The 18,031-nt window shown below is 40.2% G+C and overlaps 1 protein-coding gene across 1 annotated transcript in view; it reads right to left on the bottom strand.

Moving 5' to 3' along the window:
- Positions 1-18,031, bottom strand: part of LOC120060832 (STIP1 homology and U box-containing protein 1-like) — a 45,344-nt gene that overhangs the window by 16,645 nt on the left and 10,668 nt on the right. Inside the window, exons 2-4 of the mRNA XM_039010251.1 lie at positions 6,271-6,436; positions 1,316-1,391; positions 1,097-1,153 (exon numbers count right to left, since the gene is read on the bottom strand). Of these exons, the coding sequence (XP_038866179.1) occupies positions 1,097-1,153; positions 1,316-1,391; positions 6,271-6,436 (299 nt within the window). The remainder of the gene's footprint in view (positions 1-1,096; positions 1,154-1,315; positions 1,392-6,270; positions 6,437-18,031) is intronic.

Raw genomic sequence — 18,031 nt, 5'->3', positions numbered from 1 at the left:
TCCTCTCTCGGTTCCTTCCTAGGTTCCTGCCTTTCTAGGGAGTTTCTCCTAGCCACCGTGCTTCTACATCTGCGTTGGTTGCCGTTTGGGGTTTTAGGCTGGGTTTCTGTATTGCACATTGTGACATCGGCCAATGTAAAAGGGGCATTATAAATTCATTTGACTGATCATTGGGCAGATCACCGTTGGGTCTTCCTTTGTAATCCCTAATGACTGTAGCCCCCCTGCCACATGCGGCGGACGTCGTAGCCTTTGTAATATGATTCTACCTTATTCCTAGATTGTACCTTTTGCTTATTTGATGACTCTGCCGAGGTCATAGCGGGCCTTCTTGTACTTATTCCTGTCTTTAGCCGTAGCATCAGGGTTGTCTACGATCTCTTTGTGCGGTAGCCCTGTTCTATAGTTTAGGACCAACCTCTGTGTTAATCCAGGGCTTTTGATTTGGCGAACCCTCACCGCGGGTACGTCGTCGCTGATGCATGGAGGTGGTTAGCTCGTCTATGTTATCTGTGGAGTCTCGAAACATATTCCAATCAGTGAGAGCAAAGTAGTCCTGTATTATAACCTCTGATTCTGCTAACCATTTCTCAATGGAGCGAATCGTGGGTACTTCCTGTTTTAGCTTCTGCTTGTAAACAGGAAGTAAAAGTACGGATTCATGATCTGATTTGCCACATGGCGATGAAAGGCCTTGTATGCTTGCTTGTGGGTAGAATAGTGGTAAAGTCTAGGACTTTATTGCCCCTAGTGGAGTTGGAGACGTGTTGATGGAATTGTCTTAGTGACGCCAAATTTAAATCACCGGCAATCAGAAAGGCAGCTTCTAGGTGTAGGTTTTCCTGCTTGTTTATAGCCTTGTACAGTTTGTTAAGCGTCTGCTTGTTATTTTTATTGTCCTGAAGTGGAATGTATACAGCAGTCACAGTAACAGCTGAAGACTACCTCGGGAGGTAGAAGGGGCAGCATTTGACCATCAGGTACTCCAAGACAGGTGAACAGTGGGTTGACACTCATTTGCATTTTTTAGGACTACAAGCTGGCAAGCTCTATAACAGTTCATGGTGTGTTCAGGTAAATAAAATGTATCACTCACTTTTCTCTTATCGTCCACTTGTGAAAAGAGCTCATCCATGTGCATAAGGAACTTGTTCTATTTAGGAAAAGGGCAGAGTTGGTGAGGCTAGCATTAATACAAATACTTCTCAATATCAATGGAATATTGAGAAACAGGCTATATTATAGCAAATCAGTTACACAACGCCAGTGCTCGAATACTTAAGGCGAGTGGACCCTGCATATAGACATAACCCACATGTTTTGATTTGATCTTAACGACATCACCTCCACTCTGATTGTCCTCTTTGTTTTCCCGGCAATCCTCCACTTCCCTGAAATAATATAAAGACGTACCATTCACAAAAAATCACAGGAGTCATTGAACAATAGGGCTGTGACAGTCATGGAATTTTGGGTTATGGTTATTTGTCACGGTCACCTTTATAACAGAAAAAAATGTTGGCACACTTTTCTCTGTCTGCTGCTCTCAGAGCGGGAAAACGACTGCCCCCTCTCATTGAAGCTGCGGCAGTTCAAGGTCAACCGCGGTACTGCAGGCATTGTTAGCAGAAAACAGAACGGAAAAATATCAATCTTCGTGCAAAAATAAATTAAAATGTTTGTATGACAATCACGGTACCAATAATTGCTCTTAATGAACCAAATGTATGTCCATTAACCAATTATTGAAATGGCACAAAGAATTTTTGATAATTTAGGTGCAGTACCATGGTCTGCCTTCAACTAGAGTTACTCAATGAGAGGGGGCAGCATTCAGCTAGCCTGCAAAGTCAATTCCTGGAGGAGTTCAAACTGCAAATGTTACGTCTCCATGAGACGCAATCTGAACCAACCTCATTTGGCTTCACTGCGCTATAGAGTCTTTACATAGGAATTAATGGTGTCACCATCGAGAGCATCCTGACTGGTTGCATCATCGCTTGGTATGGCAACTGCTCCGCCTTCGGCCGCAAGGCGCTACAGAGGGTAGTGCGTTTGGCCCAGTACATCAAAGGAGGTGTCAGAGGACGGCCCTAAAAATTGTCAAAGACTCCAGCCACTCTAGTCAGACTGTTCTCTGTGCTACCGCACGGCAAGCGTTACCAGAGCGCCAAGTCTAGGTCCAAAAGGCTCCTCTACCCCAAGCCATAAGACTATTGAACAGTTAATCAAATGGCTACCCGGGCTATTTGCATTTACCTTTTTTCAGTGCTGCTACTCAATGTTTTATCTACGCATTGTCACTTTATCCCTACCTACATATTATCTCAATTACCCCGCAAGTTGACTGGGTACCGGTACCTCCTGTATATAGCCTCATTATTGTTATTTTATTGTTACTTTAGTTTATTTAGTAAATATTTTCTTTAAAAAAATGCTGACCACACCGCTCACGAACATTGAAAAATAAATGTATTCAATCATTGCACCCACACTGCTTGCGCACGCCAACGAGCATCTGCATAGCCAGGCGCTAAAATAGAACTTGGTTCTATTTGTGATGCTTGACACGCTGCAAGTCTCACCTCTCCCATCCCCTCAATGGTTTTTAGGACCATATACCCACGTGGGTGATTGAAAGATGAACTGAGGTCCACACTCGTCGGTAGTGCACCTTAATGTTGGTTGCCAACTGCCAAATAAAGTCCAAAGAAGCCTAAAGGAGGAAAGATTACAAGAAACTAACTGGGTTTACACTTTTATCTGTGGATTAATTGTCAGAGTAGAGGACCTTGTGCATTTCAGGTATAATAAGCCAATGTTTATATCCCAGGATAAATTAGCTAGCAACAGCAAGCTAGCTAAATTGCCATAAATGTTTAATGATTTTCGACCTGTCCCCAAATTAATACAGTTGGTTCAGAGCTTGTTTTGATATTTGAACCTGCGTGTTCTGATCGCATCTGGTGTGTGTGGACAAAAATCAACATACGCAAGCGGTCTTGTCAGCATGTAACTCTTATTTTTCTGAAAACTGAATTATTGATTAAGGGCTTGTTGTATCCAGCATGTGACAAGTAGACTTTGATTTGTGATCAATGGTGTTGTCCATTCATATATACAGTCATTGGCTGCAAGGCAGCACCAAAGAGTTTCTAAGCAATATCGCAAGACCTCTGGGAAGGCTTGCTACACAGACTAAACAGAACAGGTCGGATTTTGAAAATTCAATGAGAAGTGAAAAATTCTTCCTTAAAATGTTAATTTTCTCTAAATCTAAAGGCACAGCCTAGATTCAAGCCAATGTCTAAAATAGTTGAACATGTTATTAGTCCAACCTCGCGAAAGTGACAAACTGACACATTATCATCTTCGTTAAAAATAACTTTATATTCGAAGGAGTGCCTTTGATTTGACGGCCTGAACATGCGCAGTTCGGCCAGAGCACTATGCATAAGGTAGTACAAAAGGATCATGTTACAGCATCAAAGGGAGCACATTGGAAGCAAGAGATGGAGACAGATTGACAGAATAAGGTAGAAAAAATATTGTTTATAATAATCATTAATCTACACTACTGTTAACATATATTTACTTAAAAATACAATAAAATGAATGTCTAAGAACAGTTATTTTATTCACGGTCTTCATCCTTAATCATTGGTTACACAATTACCATTCCAGCCCTATTGAACAAGAGAAAATGCACCATCAAATTGTAATGCATTAATTAACCAGACACATTCCTAAAGTTTGCATCAACATCTCAACAGTTGTATTCTCACTAGAGATGATCCCATTTAATCGACTGGTCGATTTTTTTTAGTCGAGCAGCAGCAAAAAAATTTATGGCACACGAGACACCAGTCTGATTCACACCTATCTCAGTGGACTAATCCATTGCAGAGGCAGCGGGATGGAACAGTACAAAAAGGGGAGTGTTGCTAATATGCACAACCTCTCTCCAGAATGCATTCTCTCCCACCAATTTGTGCACGTTCATTGTTTCATTGTGTGCCCTTTGATTGTTAGCGTCTATCAATTCCCCATGATATATATCAACAGAAGAACATTTACTGTTAACGCCACTGAGCTGTGGAGCTTCTCAAAGTAACGTTTTCTTCACCTCAAAACAGCAAGTAAACGAAGTCTGAGAATGACACTAGTTCCTCAACATATTTGAAAAATCTTTCCAGCTCTCTCCCTTTTGATAACAACTTGGCGTGAAAGGGAGTAGGAGGATGGTCGAATAGAGTTTTTCCTCCTCTCTTCAGGCTGTCTCATTTCATCAAAGAGTGTGCTTAAAGCATCAGACAAGATCAATGAATATACAGTTGAAGTCAGAAGTTTACATACACTTAAGTTGGAGTCATTAAAACTCATTTTTCAACCACTCCACACATTTCTTGTTGCCAAACTATAGTTTTGGCAAGTCGGTTAGGAATCTACTTTGTGCATGACGCAAGTAATTATTTCAACAATTGTTTACAGACAGATTATTTCACTGTATCACAATTCCAGTGGGTCAGAAGTGTACATACACTAAGTTGATTGTGCCTTTGAACAGCTTGGAAAATGCCAGAAAATGTCGTCATGTCTTTAGAAGCTTCTGATAGGCTAATTGACATAATTTGAGTCAATTGGAGGTGTACCTGTGGATGTATTTCAAGGTCTACCTTCAAACTCAGTGCCTCTTTGCTTGACATCATGGGAAAATCAAAAGATATCAGCCACGACCTCATTAAATAAAATTGTAGACCTCCACAAGTCTGGTTCATCCTTGGGAGCAATTTCAAAACGCCTGAAGGTACCAGGTCCACCTGTACAAACAATAGTACGCAAGTATAAACACCAGAGGACCACGTAGCCAACATACCACTCAGGAAGGAGATGCGTTCTGTATCCTAGAGATGAACGTACTTTGGTTCGAGAAGTGCAAATCAATCCCAGATCAACAGCAAAGGACCTTGTGAAGATGCTGGAGGAAACAGGTACAAAAGTATCTATATCCACACAACTTGAAAGGTCGCTCATCAAGGAAGAAGCCACTGCTCCAAAACCGCCATAAAAAAAAGCCATACTACTGTTTGCAACTGCACATGGGGACAAAGATCGTATTTTTGAGGAAATGTTCTCTGGTCTGATGAAACAAAAATAGAACTGTTTGGCCATAATGACCATAGTTATATTTGGAGGAAAAGGGGGAGGCTTGCAAGCCGAAGAACACCATCCCAACCGTGAAGCACGGGGGTGGCAACATCATGTTGTGGGGGTGCTTTGCTGCAGGAGGGACTGGTGCACTTCACAAAATAGGATGGCATCATGAAGAAGGAACATTATGTGGACATATTGAAGCAGCATTTCAAGACATCAGTCAGGATGTTAAAGCTTGGTCACAAATGGGTCTTCCAAAAGGACAATGACCACAAGCATACTTCCAAAGTTGTGGCAGAATGGCTTAAGGACAACAAAGTCAAGGTATTGGAGTGGCCATCACAAAGCCCTGACCTCAATCCTATAGAAAATGTGTGGGCAGAACTGAAAAAGCCTGTGCGAGCAAAGAGGGCTACAAACCTGACTCAGTTACACCAGCTGTCAGGAGGAATGGGCCAAAATTCACCCAACTTATTGTGGGAAGCTTGTGGAAGGCTACCCGAAACATTTGACCCAAGTTAAACAATTTAAAGGCAATGCTACCAAATACTAATTGACTGTATGTAAACTTCTGACCAACTGGGAATGTGATGAAAGAAATAAAAGCTGAAATAAATAATTCTCTCTACTATTATTCTGACATTTCACATTCTTAAAATAAAGGGGTGATCCTAACTGACCTAAGACAGGGGATTTTTACTAGGATTAAATGTTAAATTGTGAAAACTGAGTTTAAATGTATTTGGCTAAGGTGTATGTACAATTCTGACTTCAATTGTAGTTGAAGACAAGCTCAAAGCATATAGTTGATTTTATTAAAACAGAGTTTCTATCTGGAAAAAAAAACGTTTTTAAAATGACCATTGATTGATCGAAAGAACAGACTACTTTCGGTCCACCAAGAGAGATCTCCTAATCTCAATTTTTTTTATATAAAAAAAGATATATATTTGAAGAAAAAAAAATCAGGGACAGCCCTAATCACACATGATTATTAATGTGTAGCAACTCATTGAATGTCATACAAGGTGGTTCTGGCAATGAAGGAATATCAGTGCAGACATTTTGCTCATACGAGTATCAGCCCAAAAGCCTTGCTCCCAGTCCCTCCCTCACGTCTCCTTCTCTGTTAGGATAAGTTTGGTGAGGTATGCATGCAGCTTGTTCTCCTGGTTGATGCGCTTTTCCTCAATGCTATTCCAGCGCTTCTTCTTAGCGAATCGCAGGGCACTCGGGATGTCGTCTCCAAAGTTCAGTCTCTGCTCCTTGGCCAGGTTGTAAGCTGCCGACAGAACAGGTCCAGACATGAATGTAGTCCATTGAAAACAGTAATACTGCCTCTTTTCCATCTACAGATCTTAAACATTATACAATAACATTTTAGTTACACTACATCATTCAAAAGCAATTGCAGTTTAGTACCATAGCCTCAGAGATGCCTAGTACTGGGTATAGTTAGAATTTTGCAGACAGTATTATAAATTGCACTCAACCCAATACTGCACATCTACAGTGCATTCAGAAAGTATTCAGACCACTTCACTTTTTCCACATTGTTATGTTACAGCGTAACTCTAACAATGTATTAATTTATTCCCCCCCTCTCAATCTACACACAACACCCCATAATGACACAACAAAAACAGGTTTAGAAATGTTTGCAAATTTATTGCAAATAAAAAACAGAAATACCTTATTTACATAAGTATTCAGACCCTTTGCTATGAGACTCGAAATTGAGCTGAGGTGCATCCTGTTTCCATTGATCATCCTTGAGGTGGTTCTACAACTTGAAGGACTCTCAGACATGAGAAACAAGATTTTCTGGTCTGATGAAACCAAGATTGAACTATTTGGCCTGAATGCCAACAGTCATGTCTGGAGGAAACCAGGCACCGCTCATCACCTAGCCAAAATCATCCCTACAGTGAAGCATGGTGATGGCAGCATCATTTTGTGGAGAGGTTTTTCAGGAGCAGGGACTGGGAGACTAGTCAGGATCGAGGGAAAGATGAATGGAGCAAAGTACAGAGAGATCCTTGATGAAAACTTACTCCAGAGCGCTCCGGGCCTCAGACTGGGTCGAAGGTTCACCTTCCAACAGGACAACGACCCTAAGCACACAGCCAAGACAACGCAGGGGTGGCTTCGGGACAAGTCTCAATGTCCTTGAGTGGCCCAGCCCGGATTTGAACCTGATCAAACATCTCTAGAGAGACCTGAAAGCAGCTGTCCAGCAATGCTCCCGATCCAACCTGAGACCTTGAGAGGATCTGCAGAGAAGAATGGGATAAAGTCCCCCAAATACAGGTGTGCCAAGCTTGTAGTGTCATTCCCAAGAAGGCTGTCATCACTGCCAAAGGTGCTTCAACAAAGTACTGAGTAAAGGGTCTGAACACTTAAGGAAATGTGATATATTTACAAAAAAAAATCTAATTTAAAAAGAAATTGACATTATGGGGTATTATGTGTAGATTGAGTTTAAATTTTTTTAAATCCATTTTAGAATAAGGCTGTAAAGTAATAAAATGTTGAAAAAGTGAAGAGGTCTGAACTTTCCTACTGAAGGAGGCATAAAGACTGTTCATATAATCGTATTCATTACACACGGGACACTGTGCCCGATTCCGTCCCGAGTTAAACATGCGTAATTGGACCGCAATTCCCTTTCTATGCACTTCTCTCTCCATGCCTATTGTGACAAATTTAAGCATGAATAGCATGCTATTCGTCTGCTAATCATTTTGGGAGGAGATTGAATAAATTAATGTGTGGCAGAGATGTCTAATGAAATGCCGTATTCTTAATTCTCTAATTCCACCACCTTCACGCATGAGGAAACCATGAATATGGTCTAGCAAACCTATCGGCTCCAAGTGAAAATATCTTCTACTTTACTTTTTCCGATTGCAATAACACCATTGTCCATGCACTGTAATTTACAGCTTGATAAGAGCTAGGTAAATTAGTAATATTTTTGGGATAAGAAAATTGTAAATATAAATTACATTCATTTTTAGAATTATTTGACCTTGTAGTCGCTGGAGACAAAAGTGAAGCCAGTCATATGGCAGAAAACTAAAGCATATCAACTTATGTTTATGAAATGTCGTGCCATTATGCAGAATTTCAATTGCACAGCCTTTTAACTTGCAGGGATGGACACTCTTGAATGTCTTAATTATAGGCTACCCCGACTTTGTCTCCTATTTCTATCATGTTAAATATTAACCACTATCAGTATCGACTGTCAGTAGGCTTCATAATAACACTTATTCAACTGCCAATTTACTATTAGTTCCCTTCAGTAGGTATAACCTAAATTATAATTCCATTGTTTGGTTTACCTTTATTTGCTTCCTCTGTAAACGCCGTCACGGCCATGTGGCTATTGCTAAGGATCATTAGTAACAATTGATAATATAAAAAAATAAAAGGCTAATTAAATCATTATGGAGCGGAACACAGACCAAGACATAGCAGTTTGAACCCGACGTATGGCACAATACTTGACTGTGTCATCACCCAGTTCCATAGCTGGTGCAGGCAATAGACGTGGGTATAGCTATTGTACACTATTCTCTATGTACACAAATCTTCCAACATTACCACGGGTTAAATAAGTGAATGTGGCAATATTCAGAATGAATCAAACCACTGTTTACTTTCTTTCGTGCATAAAGGCTCTCAACATTTTTTTATGATTCATAAATACTTTCCTAACCCTAAATAACCTACAAGATCAGAGTATTTTTAAATCTACAAATTGGGGTTGAAACGGAGATGAATATGCATATATTTAGATGTCTTTCCTTCATTGATCCCTAATATTCTGAACCCGTTCTCTCAATATATTCTATTGAGACTGTTGACAAAAATCAAAGTTAAAAGGTGCACTGTATTTAAAGGGATGACTTAACTTCTCTGGGGACGCAATCGTCCCACCGGCCAATAGCCAGGGAAAATACAGCGCGCCATATTCAAATAACATGATATAAAAATCAAACTTTCATTAAATCACACATGTAAGATACCATATTAAAGCTACAGTCGTTGTGAATCCAGCCAACATGTCAGATTTCAAAAAGTATTTTCGGCGAAAGCATAAGATGCTATTATCTGATGATAGCACAACAGTAAACAAAGAGAGAAGCATATTTCATCACTGCAAGCACGACACAAAACGCAGAAATAAAATATAAATCATGCCTTACCTTTGACGAAATTCTTTTGTTGGCACTCCAATATGTCCCATAAACATCACAAATGGTCCTTTTGTTCGATTAATTCCGTCGATATATATCCAAAATGTCAATTTCTTTGGACCGTTTCATCCAGAAAAACACAGCTTCCAACTTTCGCCACTTCACTACAAAATATATCAAAAGTTACATGTAAACTTTACCAAAACATTTCAAACTACTTTGGTAATACAACGTTAGGTATTTTTAACTTCTTCTGGCTGCAAGCCCGAGGTCGGTACACTTATGATAACAGCCACTTCAAGTGCAGGGCGCGAAATTCAAAAGATATTTTTTAGAAATATTTAACTTTCACACATTAACAAGTCCAATACAGCATTTGAAAGATAAACATCTTGTGAATCCAGCCAACATGTCCGATTTTTAAAATGTTTTACAGGGAAGACACAATATGTAAATCTATTAGCTAACCACGTTAGCAAAAGACACCACTTTTTTTACTCCACCAGTTTTTTACTCCATCAGTAGCTATCACAAATTCGACCAAATAAAGATATAAATAGTCACTAACTAAGAAACAACTTCATCAGATGACAGTCTGATAACATATTTATTGTATAGCATATGTTTTGTTCGAAAAATGTGCATATTTCAGGTATAAATCATAGTTTTACATTGCAGCCACCATCACAACTCTCACCAAAGCAACTAGAATAACTACAGAGAGCAATGTGAATTACCTAAATACTCATCATAAAACATTTATGAAAAATACACAGCGTACAGCAAATGAAAGACAAAGATCTTGTGAATCCAGCCAATATTTCAGATTTTTAAAGTGTTTTACAGCGAAAACACAATATAGCATTATATTAGCTTACTACAATAGCCAAACACACAACAGCATTGATTCAGGCAAACAATAGCGATAACGAATAAACCAGCAAAATATATAAATTTTTTCACTAACCTTCTCAAACTTCTTCAGATGACAGTCCTATAACATCATATTACACAATACATATAGAGTTTGTTCGAAAATGTGCATATTTAGCGGCACAAATCGTGGTTATACAATGAGAATAGTAGCCAAGCTGCCAACAAAATGTCGGGAGAAATCTTGGGAGAGGCACCTAATCTAATCATTAACTAATCATAAACTTGACTAAAAAATACAGGTTTGACAGCAAATGAAAGATACATTAGTTCTTAATGCAACCGCTGTGTTAGATTTTTAAAATGAACGTTACTACGACATACAGCGTGCGTTAAAGCGAGACCGCACCGAAATTAATGGCGGAATTGGAGTTTTAAATTTTTCAACAGAACAACGAATTAACATCATAAATAGTTCTTACTTTTTGATGAGCTTTCATCAGAATCTTGGGCAAGTTGTCCTTTGTCCAAAAGAATCGTTGCTCGGTTGTAGATTGTCACCTTCAACTTTGGAATTAGCAGTAAACATTAGCCATGTGGCCCAGACGTGCCCAACTCACTAGAACGCAGCACAAAGAAATATCCGAAAATCGCAATATACTGATATAAACTGATATAACTCGGTTTAAAATAACAACATTATGATGTCTTTAACACCTATATCGAATAAAATCAGAGCCGGATATATCTAAGGCCTCTAACGGTAGCTTTCCAGAACGCCATCCTGAGGTCTGTCTTGCGTCATGGCGAATGTTGAAAAGACTGCACCCCACGTTCCAAAACCCTTTATATGGCCTCAAATCTGCCTAGCAACACCATTCCAATTCTCACTATTTGCTGACATCTAGGGGAAGGCGTATGCAGTGCATCTCGACCAATAGAAGACATGCAAATTAATAAACTGACCTCAGAACAGCCTGCCTGATTTCAGATTTCTCACTTCCTCACAGGAAAATTGCTCCAACTTGAGTTCTGTTTTACTCACAGATATAATTCAAACGTTTTTAGAAACTAGAGAGTGTTTTCTATCCAATAGTAATAATAATATGCATATTGTACGAGCAAGAATTGAGTACGAGGCAGTTTATTTTGGGAACGAAATTTTTACAAAGTGAAAACAGCACCCCCTATTGAGAAAAGGTTTTAAAGGACCTCCTCACCAAAGCAAGATTCAGTAGTAAGCCACCACAAGACCCCAAATCTCACAATTTCCATTTTCGACAGATAAAGTTCATTACAAACATACACAGCCATACATCAGCACCAGTACAAGAATCCTATTAATTGAACACCCATAACACCATTTATATCATTACATGCACACTCTGCAATAAACAATACATCGGAGAAACCAAACACACCATAGAAACCAGACTCAAACAACACCTGTATAACATTAAAAGGGCACACCTACAAACGGCACTCATAACCCACTTCCAGGAGCACCCCAACACTCACCTTACCATATCAGGGTTACAGTCACATATAGGCTGGACCTGTGGGCAGCGAAAGAGGGTAGAACGGGAGTTGATCCACCACCTACAGACAATAAGGCCAAATGGCCTGAACGAGAGGGTTTAGAAAATGGGTTTTAACAGACAGGAAAATGGATGGAGAAGAACATGGTTTTATTTATATTTTATCTATACTCTATATATTTATGTTTTGTTCGGTTTAGTTTGGCATTTCCTTTTTTTAGGTCTTTCCTTTCTTTTAACAGAATAAAACAATAAAACCAACTAAATGCACAATATTGCTTTTATGTTCATATTTAACAACATTATGGTTGAATGAATCTCTCACCACATCGGCTCCTGCACTGTCACCTAGAAAAAGAGGCATTTTAGAACTTACTTCAGTTTAATTTATGATCTTAGGAGGACACCTACGGGCCTTTTTAAGTACTACATCTAATATAACAGATCATCAGAAGAGGGATAGGTTAGTCCACTCTGCCTTCCAGACGAGAGGCACCTAATACATTTGATAAATATTTGGGGAGACCCAAATATATATTGTTAATGCCTTCTCCGGGCGGGGGTTCCTCGTAAGATAGAGGATCGAATTGTCCACTCTAAACTTGATCTATGGAATCAAGTGTAAATTGTGCCAAAAGATTTACATAGGAGAAACAAAGAATACACTACAGGTCAGACTAAAACAACATCTATACCATATGGCTAAAGGTAATAAGAGTACTGTACTGTATTTGCATTTTGGCCTACGTGCAGTGGAGGGCTTGATAATTCTTGGTCTGGAGACAAACAGGAGCTGGTCCAGGACACAACGACAGGGGATGGAAAGAACTTGGATTGTGCGCCTCAATACGATAGATCCTAAGGGCCTGAATGAAAAATATAAAATTTATCTTGGCTTACTTACCTGATGGGAGGGGGCCTCTCCGGTGCAGTGACATGGGTTATTTGGTGGGGGAGGTGGTGGGGGATTGTGGGAGAGCCGCCCATTATAAATGTTTGTATATTCAATTATTTATTTATTTATGGATTTACTCCTTATATTTTTTAAGCACTGACCATAAATATGATGGCACTTATTTTTATATTCTTTGATTCCTTAGTGTGAAGTGATTTTACCTTATTTATTTTTTGGATACTTCTATAGCACTTTTATATTTTAGTGTGGTATGATGATTTGTACATGGTTGAATAGCCATTGTTTGTTGGCACTTATGATTGACTCTTTTTATTTATTTATTTCTTTTGTTTGTTCATTGGGTGGTTCTCCTTGCAGACCCTAATCCCCCACCCTAACCCCGAGATCCTCATGCCTAACCTTAACCGTTGGACCCCCATACCTGATCCTGACTTGTACTCTAATCCTGACCCTAACCGTAACCCCAACCCGAACTCTAACCTTAACCCCTAGCTCCTAAATCCTAACCTTAATTCCCAACCCTAACCTTAACCCCTAGACCCTCATATCTAACTTTACCTCTTAGACCACAGCTCTGAGCTTGGCCCCTGATCTCTATTTTTGGTTCTGAATCCCTGGTTCTTAACCCAAGCCTTATTTTAAATTCTGATTCTGATCTTTTTTATATATATTTTTTTTTAGTCATTAAAGTATTTTTATACATAAGTCTAACCATTTATCCTAAAGGGGTTGCCAGTGCACATCAGATTCGTCTGTTATTCTTTTAACCTAACCCAGCCCGCGCCTGGCATTTTATACATTTTTTTTTTTTTTAATTCTTCTTTGACTGGATTGTTTTAGTATTTTTATTGTCTTGATTTGTTTGTCAAGTAGGTCACAATGATTGAACACCTATCCTAATTGGGACGGTTGATGGGAGGAGAATGGGGGGGGATGGACGGAGGACTAAGCCATACACAGGTCTTGGGAAGAATGGATCCGCCCCCTCAATTCCTCATATTAACACAGGTGTTGGTGACTACTCATTACCTCTGAAGAAAGCTATGATGCTGAAACGTCAGGTCTCTGTTTGTTTTCTGTTTTAAAACTTCTGAAAGTTCCCCTTGACAGATGTTTTGCTTCAACAAACCATACAACAGCCATGGAATTTAGCTTATGAAGGCCTCTTGGACTGACAATTCACTCGAAAGGAAGTTCCAGTGAGTACAAATACCTGAACAAAGGATTAAGGTGAAGGATTTTTTTATAACCTTTTAACCTTTGAACATTGCTAATTTCATGGACAATTTCCTTTGGTTAGTGAACCATTACCAAAGCAGGTGTTGGTAGCATAACATCTAGGGACTCATGATTTTAATTGTTTGTATGTTTCATGTTTTGGTTTTTTATGAAAATGTGATTTTCTTTTTTCTTTTTTTCTCCCCCCCTTATTTTCCCTTCCCCTTTGTCTTTGATTTTAAAATGGTCTGTGGTGTAGTGGAGACTCAGTTGGGATAACATTGTTGATTGTGGTTATTTTTATAGTGGTAGAAGATGATGCTTCCTAGAAGAAATCGGTTTGGGCCTCAGGCGCAATCTATAGCCTTGGGGGAGAATACACCCACCCTAAGCTCAGACACTCTTAAAACCTCTTTCGACCCTAAATTGACTAAGCAGTATTTTAAATTATTACAAGCCATTCACCATGCGAACATTTTTAGCAGAATTGCAAAGGACCAGGTCTTTCCCGCCTGGCATGATGAAACAGGTTGTCAGACTTACAGCTTTTATTAAACCTTCCTCACCCAATTCAACCACTCTGGCACTGGTGAAGGAGAATATGGACCACTGGATGGACACTAATATGTGCATCTTAGTGGACCATTATGATTCAGTCCTGGCAGCGGGGTTACGGGAGATGGGGAGATTTGATATCAATTCCTTTGAGCGAGCGGTTGCCTGGGCAAGGGCCAGATATAAATGTAAGTTTACTCAGTCATCAGTGGCAACGTTACAGGCGACGCTTCCCAAGGCCAGTGTGGGTGCTTGTGAGGTGACAGGCCCAGGCCAACTGACTATGGAGGCTTTTCCGCCCTTGTCCTGTGTCCAGCTCCCAGTAACGTGGAAAGAATGGGAAATAGCAGTCCGGCCAGCGGGTTAGTTAATGGTGGGGCTAAAAATAGACCTAAAAGGAGCTCCCCTAGGATGTCTCCCAGTCTACCAGCTCTAGAGCTGGAGCAGGGGAAAACTAGTTTAGTCACGGCTGAAACGCATTCCCCTAGACCCCAAGTACTTGCTGGAGATCCATTGACCACTGAGTTAGCGCCGGGGGGGGGGTTGATATCTGGAAGCAAACACAGGTGAGCTCTACTCTTGTTCACAGTCCTAAGATTTTTTTTATACAGTAATGTCATCCTACAATGTAGTAATACTATTTCCTCTTTATCTGACTCTGGCCAGGAGGTCCCCGGAGTTGGAGGGGAGCGGGACCCGTGTGGGGCTGCCCTTGGGACCCGAGAGGGGGATGAACATATGATGATAAGTGACGACAAAACGGAATCTTCCTTGAATACGTCCTTGTCTGAGCCCCCCGGGGAGTCCCACGTTGCTGCCGCTCCGGTCCTCCCGCTGCTATTCTCTTCGGGGCCGCCGCCTCTTGATCCAGGTCAGAGTAAGACAGTGGGATTTGTTACAGCTGAGGTGCACCCGGGGGTTTCTTATTCTACTCCAGTGATTCATTTACCTGTCAGGAAGCCTATATCCACCTGCCTTGAACCAGTTAGGCACCCAAATTCTACTAGGAAAATTTGGGATTGGGAACTTACAATTCGAAAACCAATTGTTATAATTGGAGACTCTAATATTTCACGGATTCCTAGGTTTACTGACCCTAGAGTGCAGGCAGATAGCTTCCCTGGTGCTACATTCCACCATTTAAAAGGGGTAGTAGAAAAATTAGAACACCCAACAGTGGAGAAGGTGGTTCTATCGGGGGGTTTAAACAACTGCCTTTTGAAACAACTGGTGTTGAACTCCTGGAAGCAACTACAACAACTGTTGAAAATGGCGGGAAGTAAATTTCCCAATGCCATACTCTACTTGCCCATTATCAACTATTCAGATAGACTGGAAAAACGGCAACAGTTACTCTTGGATCAACTTAATCAAAAAATCCTAGAGAAATGCAACTATTTACCTGAGATTAGCAAACGTAGGTTCCACACACTGCCACGTGACCCAGTACACTGGACATCTGAAACAGGAAATATGATCTTAAACTGTTGGCTGGATAATTTAAACATGTAAGGGGAGAACAGTGCCTTGATACAGCTCCACATTCAAATATCACTAATCTCTCACACTCATACAGGCTCTCTGAGATGGAAAGAAAGGTATTGGAACGGGGATTGTCTTTTATCCCCACTCTGGGAATACTGGATAGGATGGAGCTTCACAGGGACCTACACCTATACCATAGGAGGTTAAAATTGTTGGATCATTTTAATTATGAAACTGATATTCCTTTTGTGCCGTTTACAGATCCCTCGGTTTGGGAACCTAGAGTACAATCTGTATCTCCCCCCCCCCATTCAAACATTGATTAGGAAGGACCTGGATGCATTTAGGAGGTTCCGACCTGGGCCAGTCACTAAGGGGAATATTACGCAATTGGCGCTAGACACTATTAAATCATTGGGGTCCAATCAGAGTATAGTCATTAAACCTGCGGATAAAGGGTCACAGATTGTAATCATGGACGGAGTACAGTATTTGTTGGAGGCTAACAGGCAATTGAATAACGTGAAAAATTATGTCCCGTTAGACCACTCTATTCAATCTGAGACTCAAAACATGATTAAGAGGACATTGGTGGAATTGCTTGAAAAGAAGTTTATTACTTCCAAGCAATATACTTACCTGTTGGGCCCGGAGGTACCAAGACCGCGACAATTTTATCTTCTTCCAAAAATTCATAACCCTTTGGAAGAGTGGTCTGTGCCCTTTCAGATCCCTAGTGGCCGCCCAATTGTTAGTGACTGTGGATCGGAATCGTATCGAATTGCTGAATATATTGACTATTTTATCAATCCGCTATCCCAGAAGCACGCTTCTTATGTTAAGGATACATATGATTTTGTTGGCAAACTTAAAGGTCTCGAACTATCACTAGGGGCATTCTTGTTGTCTGTAGATTAACTCATTATATACAAACATTGAAACCTCTTTGGGACTGCGGGCAGTAAAACAAGCCTTTGATAGGTTTTCTGACCCTCAGTGCCCGGATAAGGAAATCTTAGATCTGTTGGAGTTGAGTCTTTTTTAAGGAATGACTTCAATTTTAATGATGAGTTTTATCTTCAGATCCATGGCACTGCCATGGGTAAGAAATTTGCTCCAGCCTTTGTCAACTTATATGGGTTTTTGGGAAGAGACAGCTTTTCTTAAATGTAAGACCCTTCCTTTGCTATATCTCAGGTATTTGGATGACATCTTTGGAATTTGGGTGAGTTCTATGCAGGACTTTGAGTTTTTTAGAAACCCTCAATACACATCATCCTGCCATTACAATATACAAAGGGAAAAGCTAGAGTTTTTGGACACTCAGGTCTTTGTATTTTCAGATGGGTTAACTAAATCATTGGCCACAAGTCTTTAAGGAGACCGATAGGCATGCCCTGCTACATAAAACAAGTAATCATCCAAAACATACTTTCAGAGGGATTATTAAATCTCAGCTGATCCGGTTCAATAGAATCTGTACATTGGGTGAGCACGTGGAGGCCATAACCATTCTTTTTAGAGCCTTGGGGCCACAGGGATATTCCAAACGTTTCTTTAGGGGGATAAAGGCAGAGGTAGGTGAATTATTTGGCAGGGAAGGGGGTTACAATAAAACACCAGAAACAAACAATTTGATACCATTTGTTACAACATACTCTGGGAGCTTGGGTGGATTTAATAGGACCTTGAGGTCTAACTTCAGGGAAGCTCAGCAAGCTGTGGAAGGGCTGGTAGATTGAAGTAATCTCAGCCTATAGAAGAAACAAAAACCTTGGGGACAGGTTAGTCCACTCTGCCTTCCAGACGAGAGGCACCTAATACATTTGATAAATATTTGGGGAGACCCAAATATATATTGTTAATGCCTTCTCCGGGCGGGGGTTCCTCGTAAGATAGAGGATCGAATTGTCCACTGTAAACTTGATCTATGGAATCAAGTGTAAATTGTGCCAAAAGATTTACATAGGAGAAACAAAGAATACACTACAGGTCAGACTAAAACAACATCTATACCATATGGCTAAAGGTAATAAGAGTACTGTATTTGCATTTTGGCCTACATGCAGTGGAGGGCTTGAGAATTC

This window comes from Salvelinus namaycush, chromosome 16 (genome assembly GCF_016432855.1).
Source record: "Salvelinus namaycush isolate Seneca chromosome 16, SaNama_1.0, whole genome shotgun sequence".
Classification (NCBI taxonomy): domain Eukaryota; kingdom Metazoa; phylum Chordata; class Actinopteri; order Salmoniformes; family Salmonidae; genus Salvelinus; species Salvelinus namaycush.
This window is presented reverse-complemented; position numbering and strand designations above follow the sequence as displayed.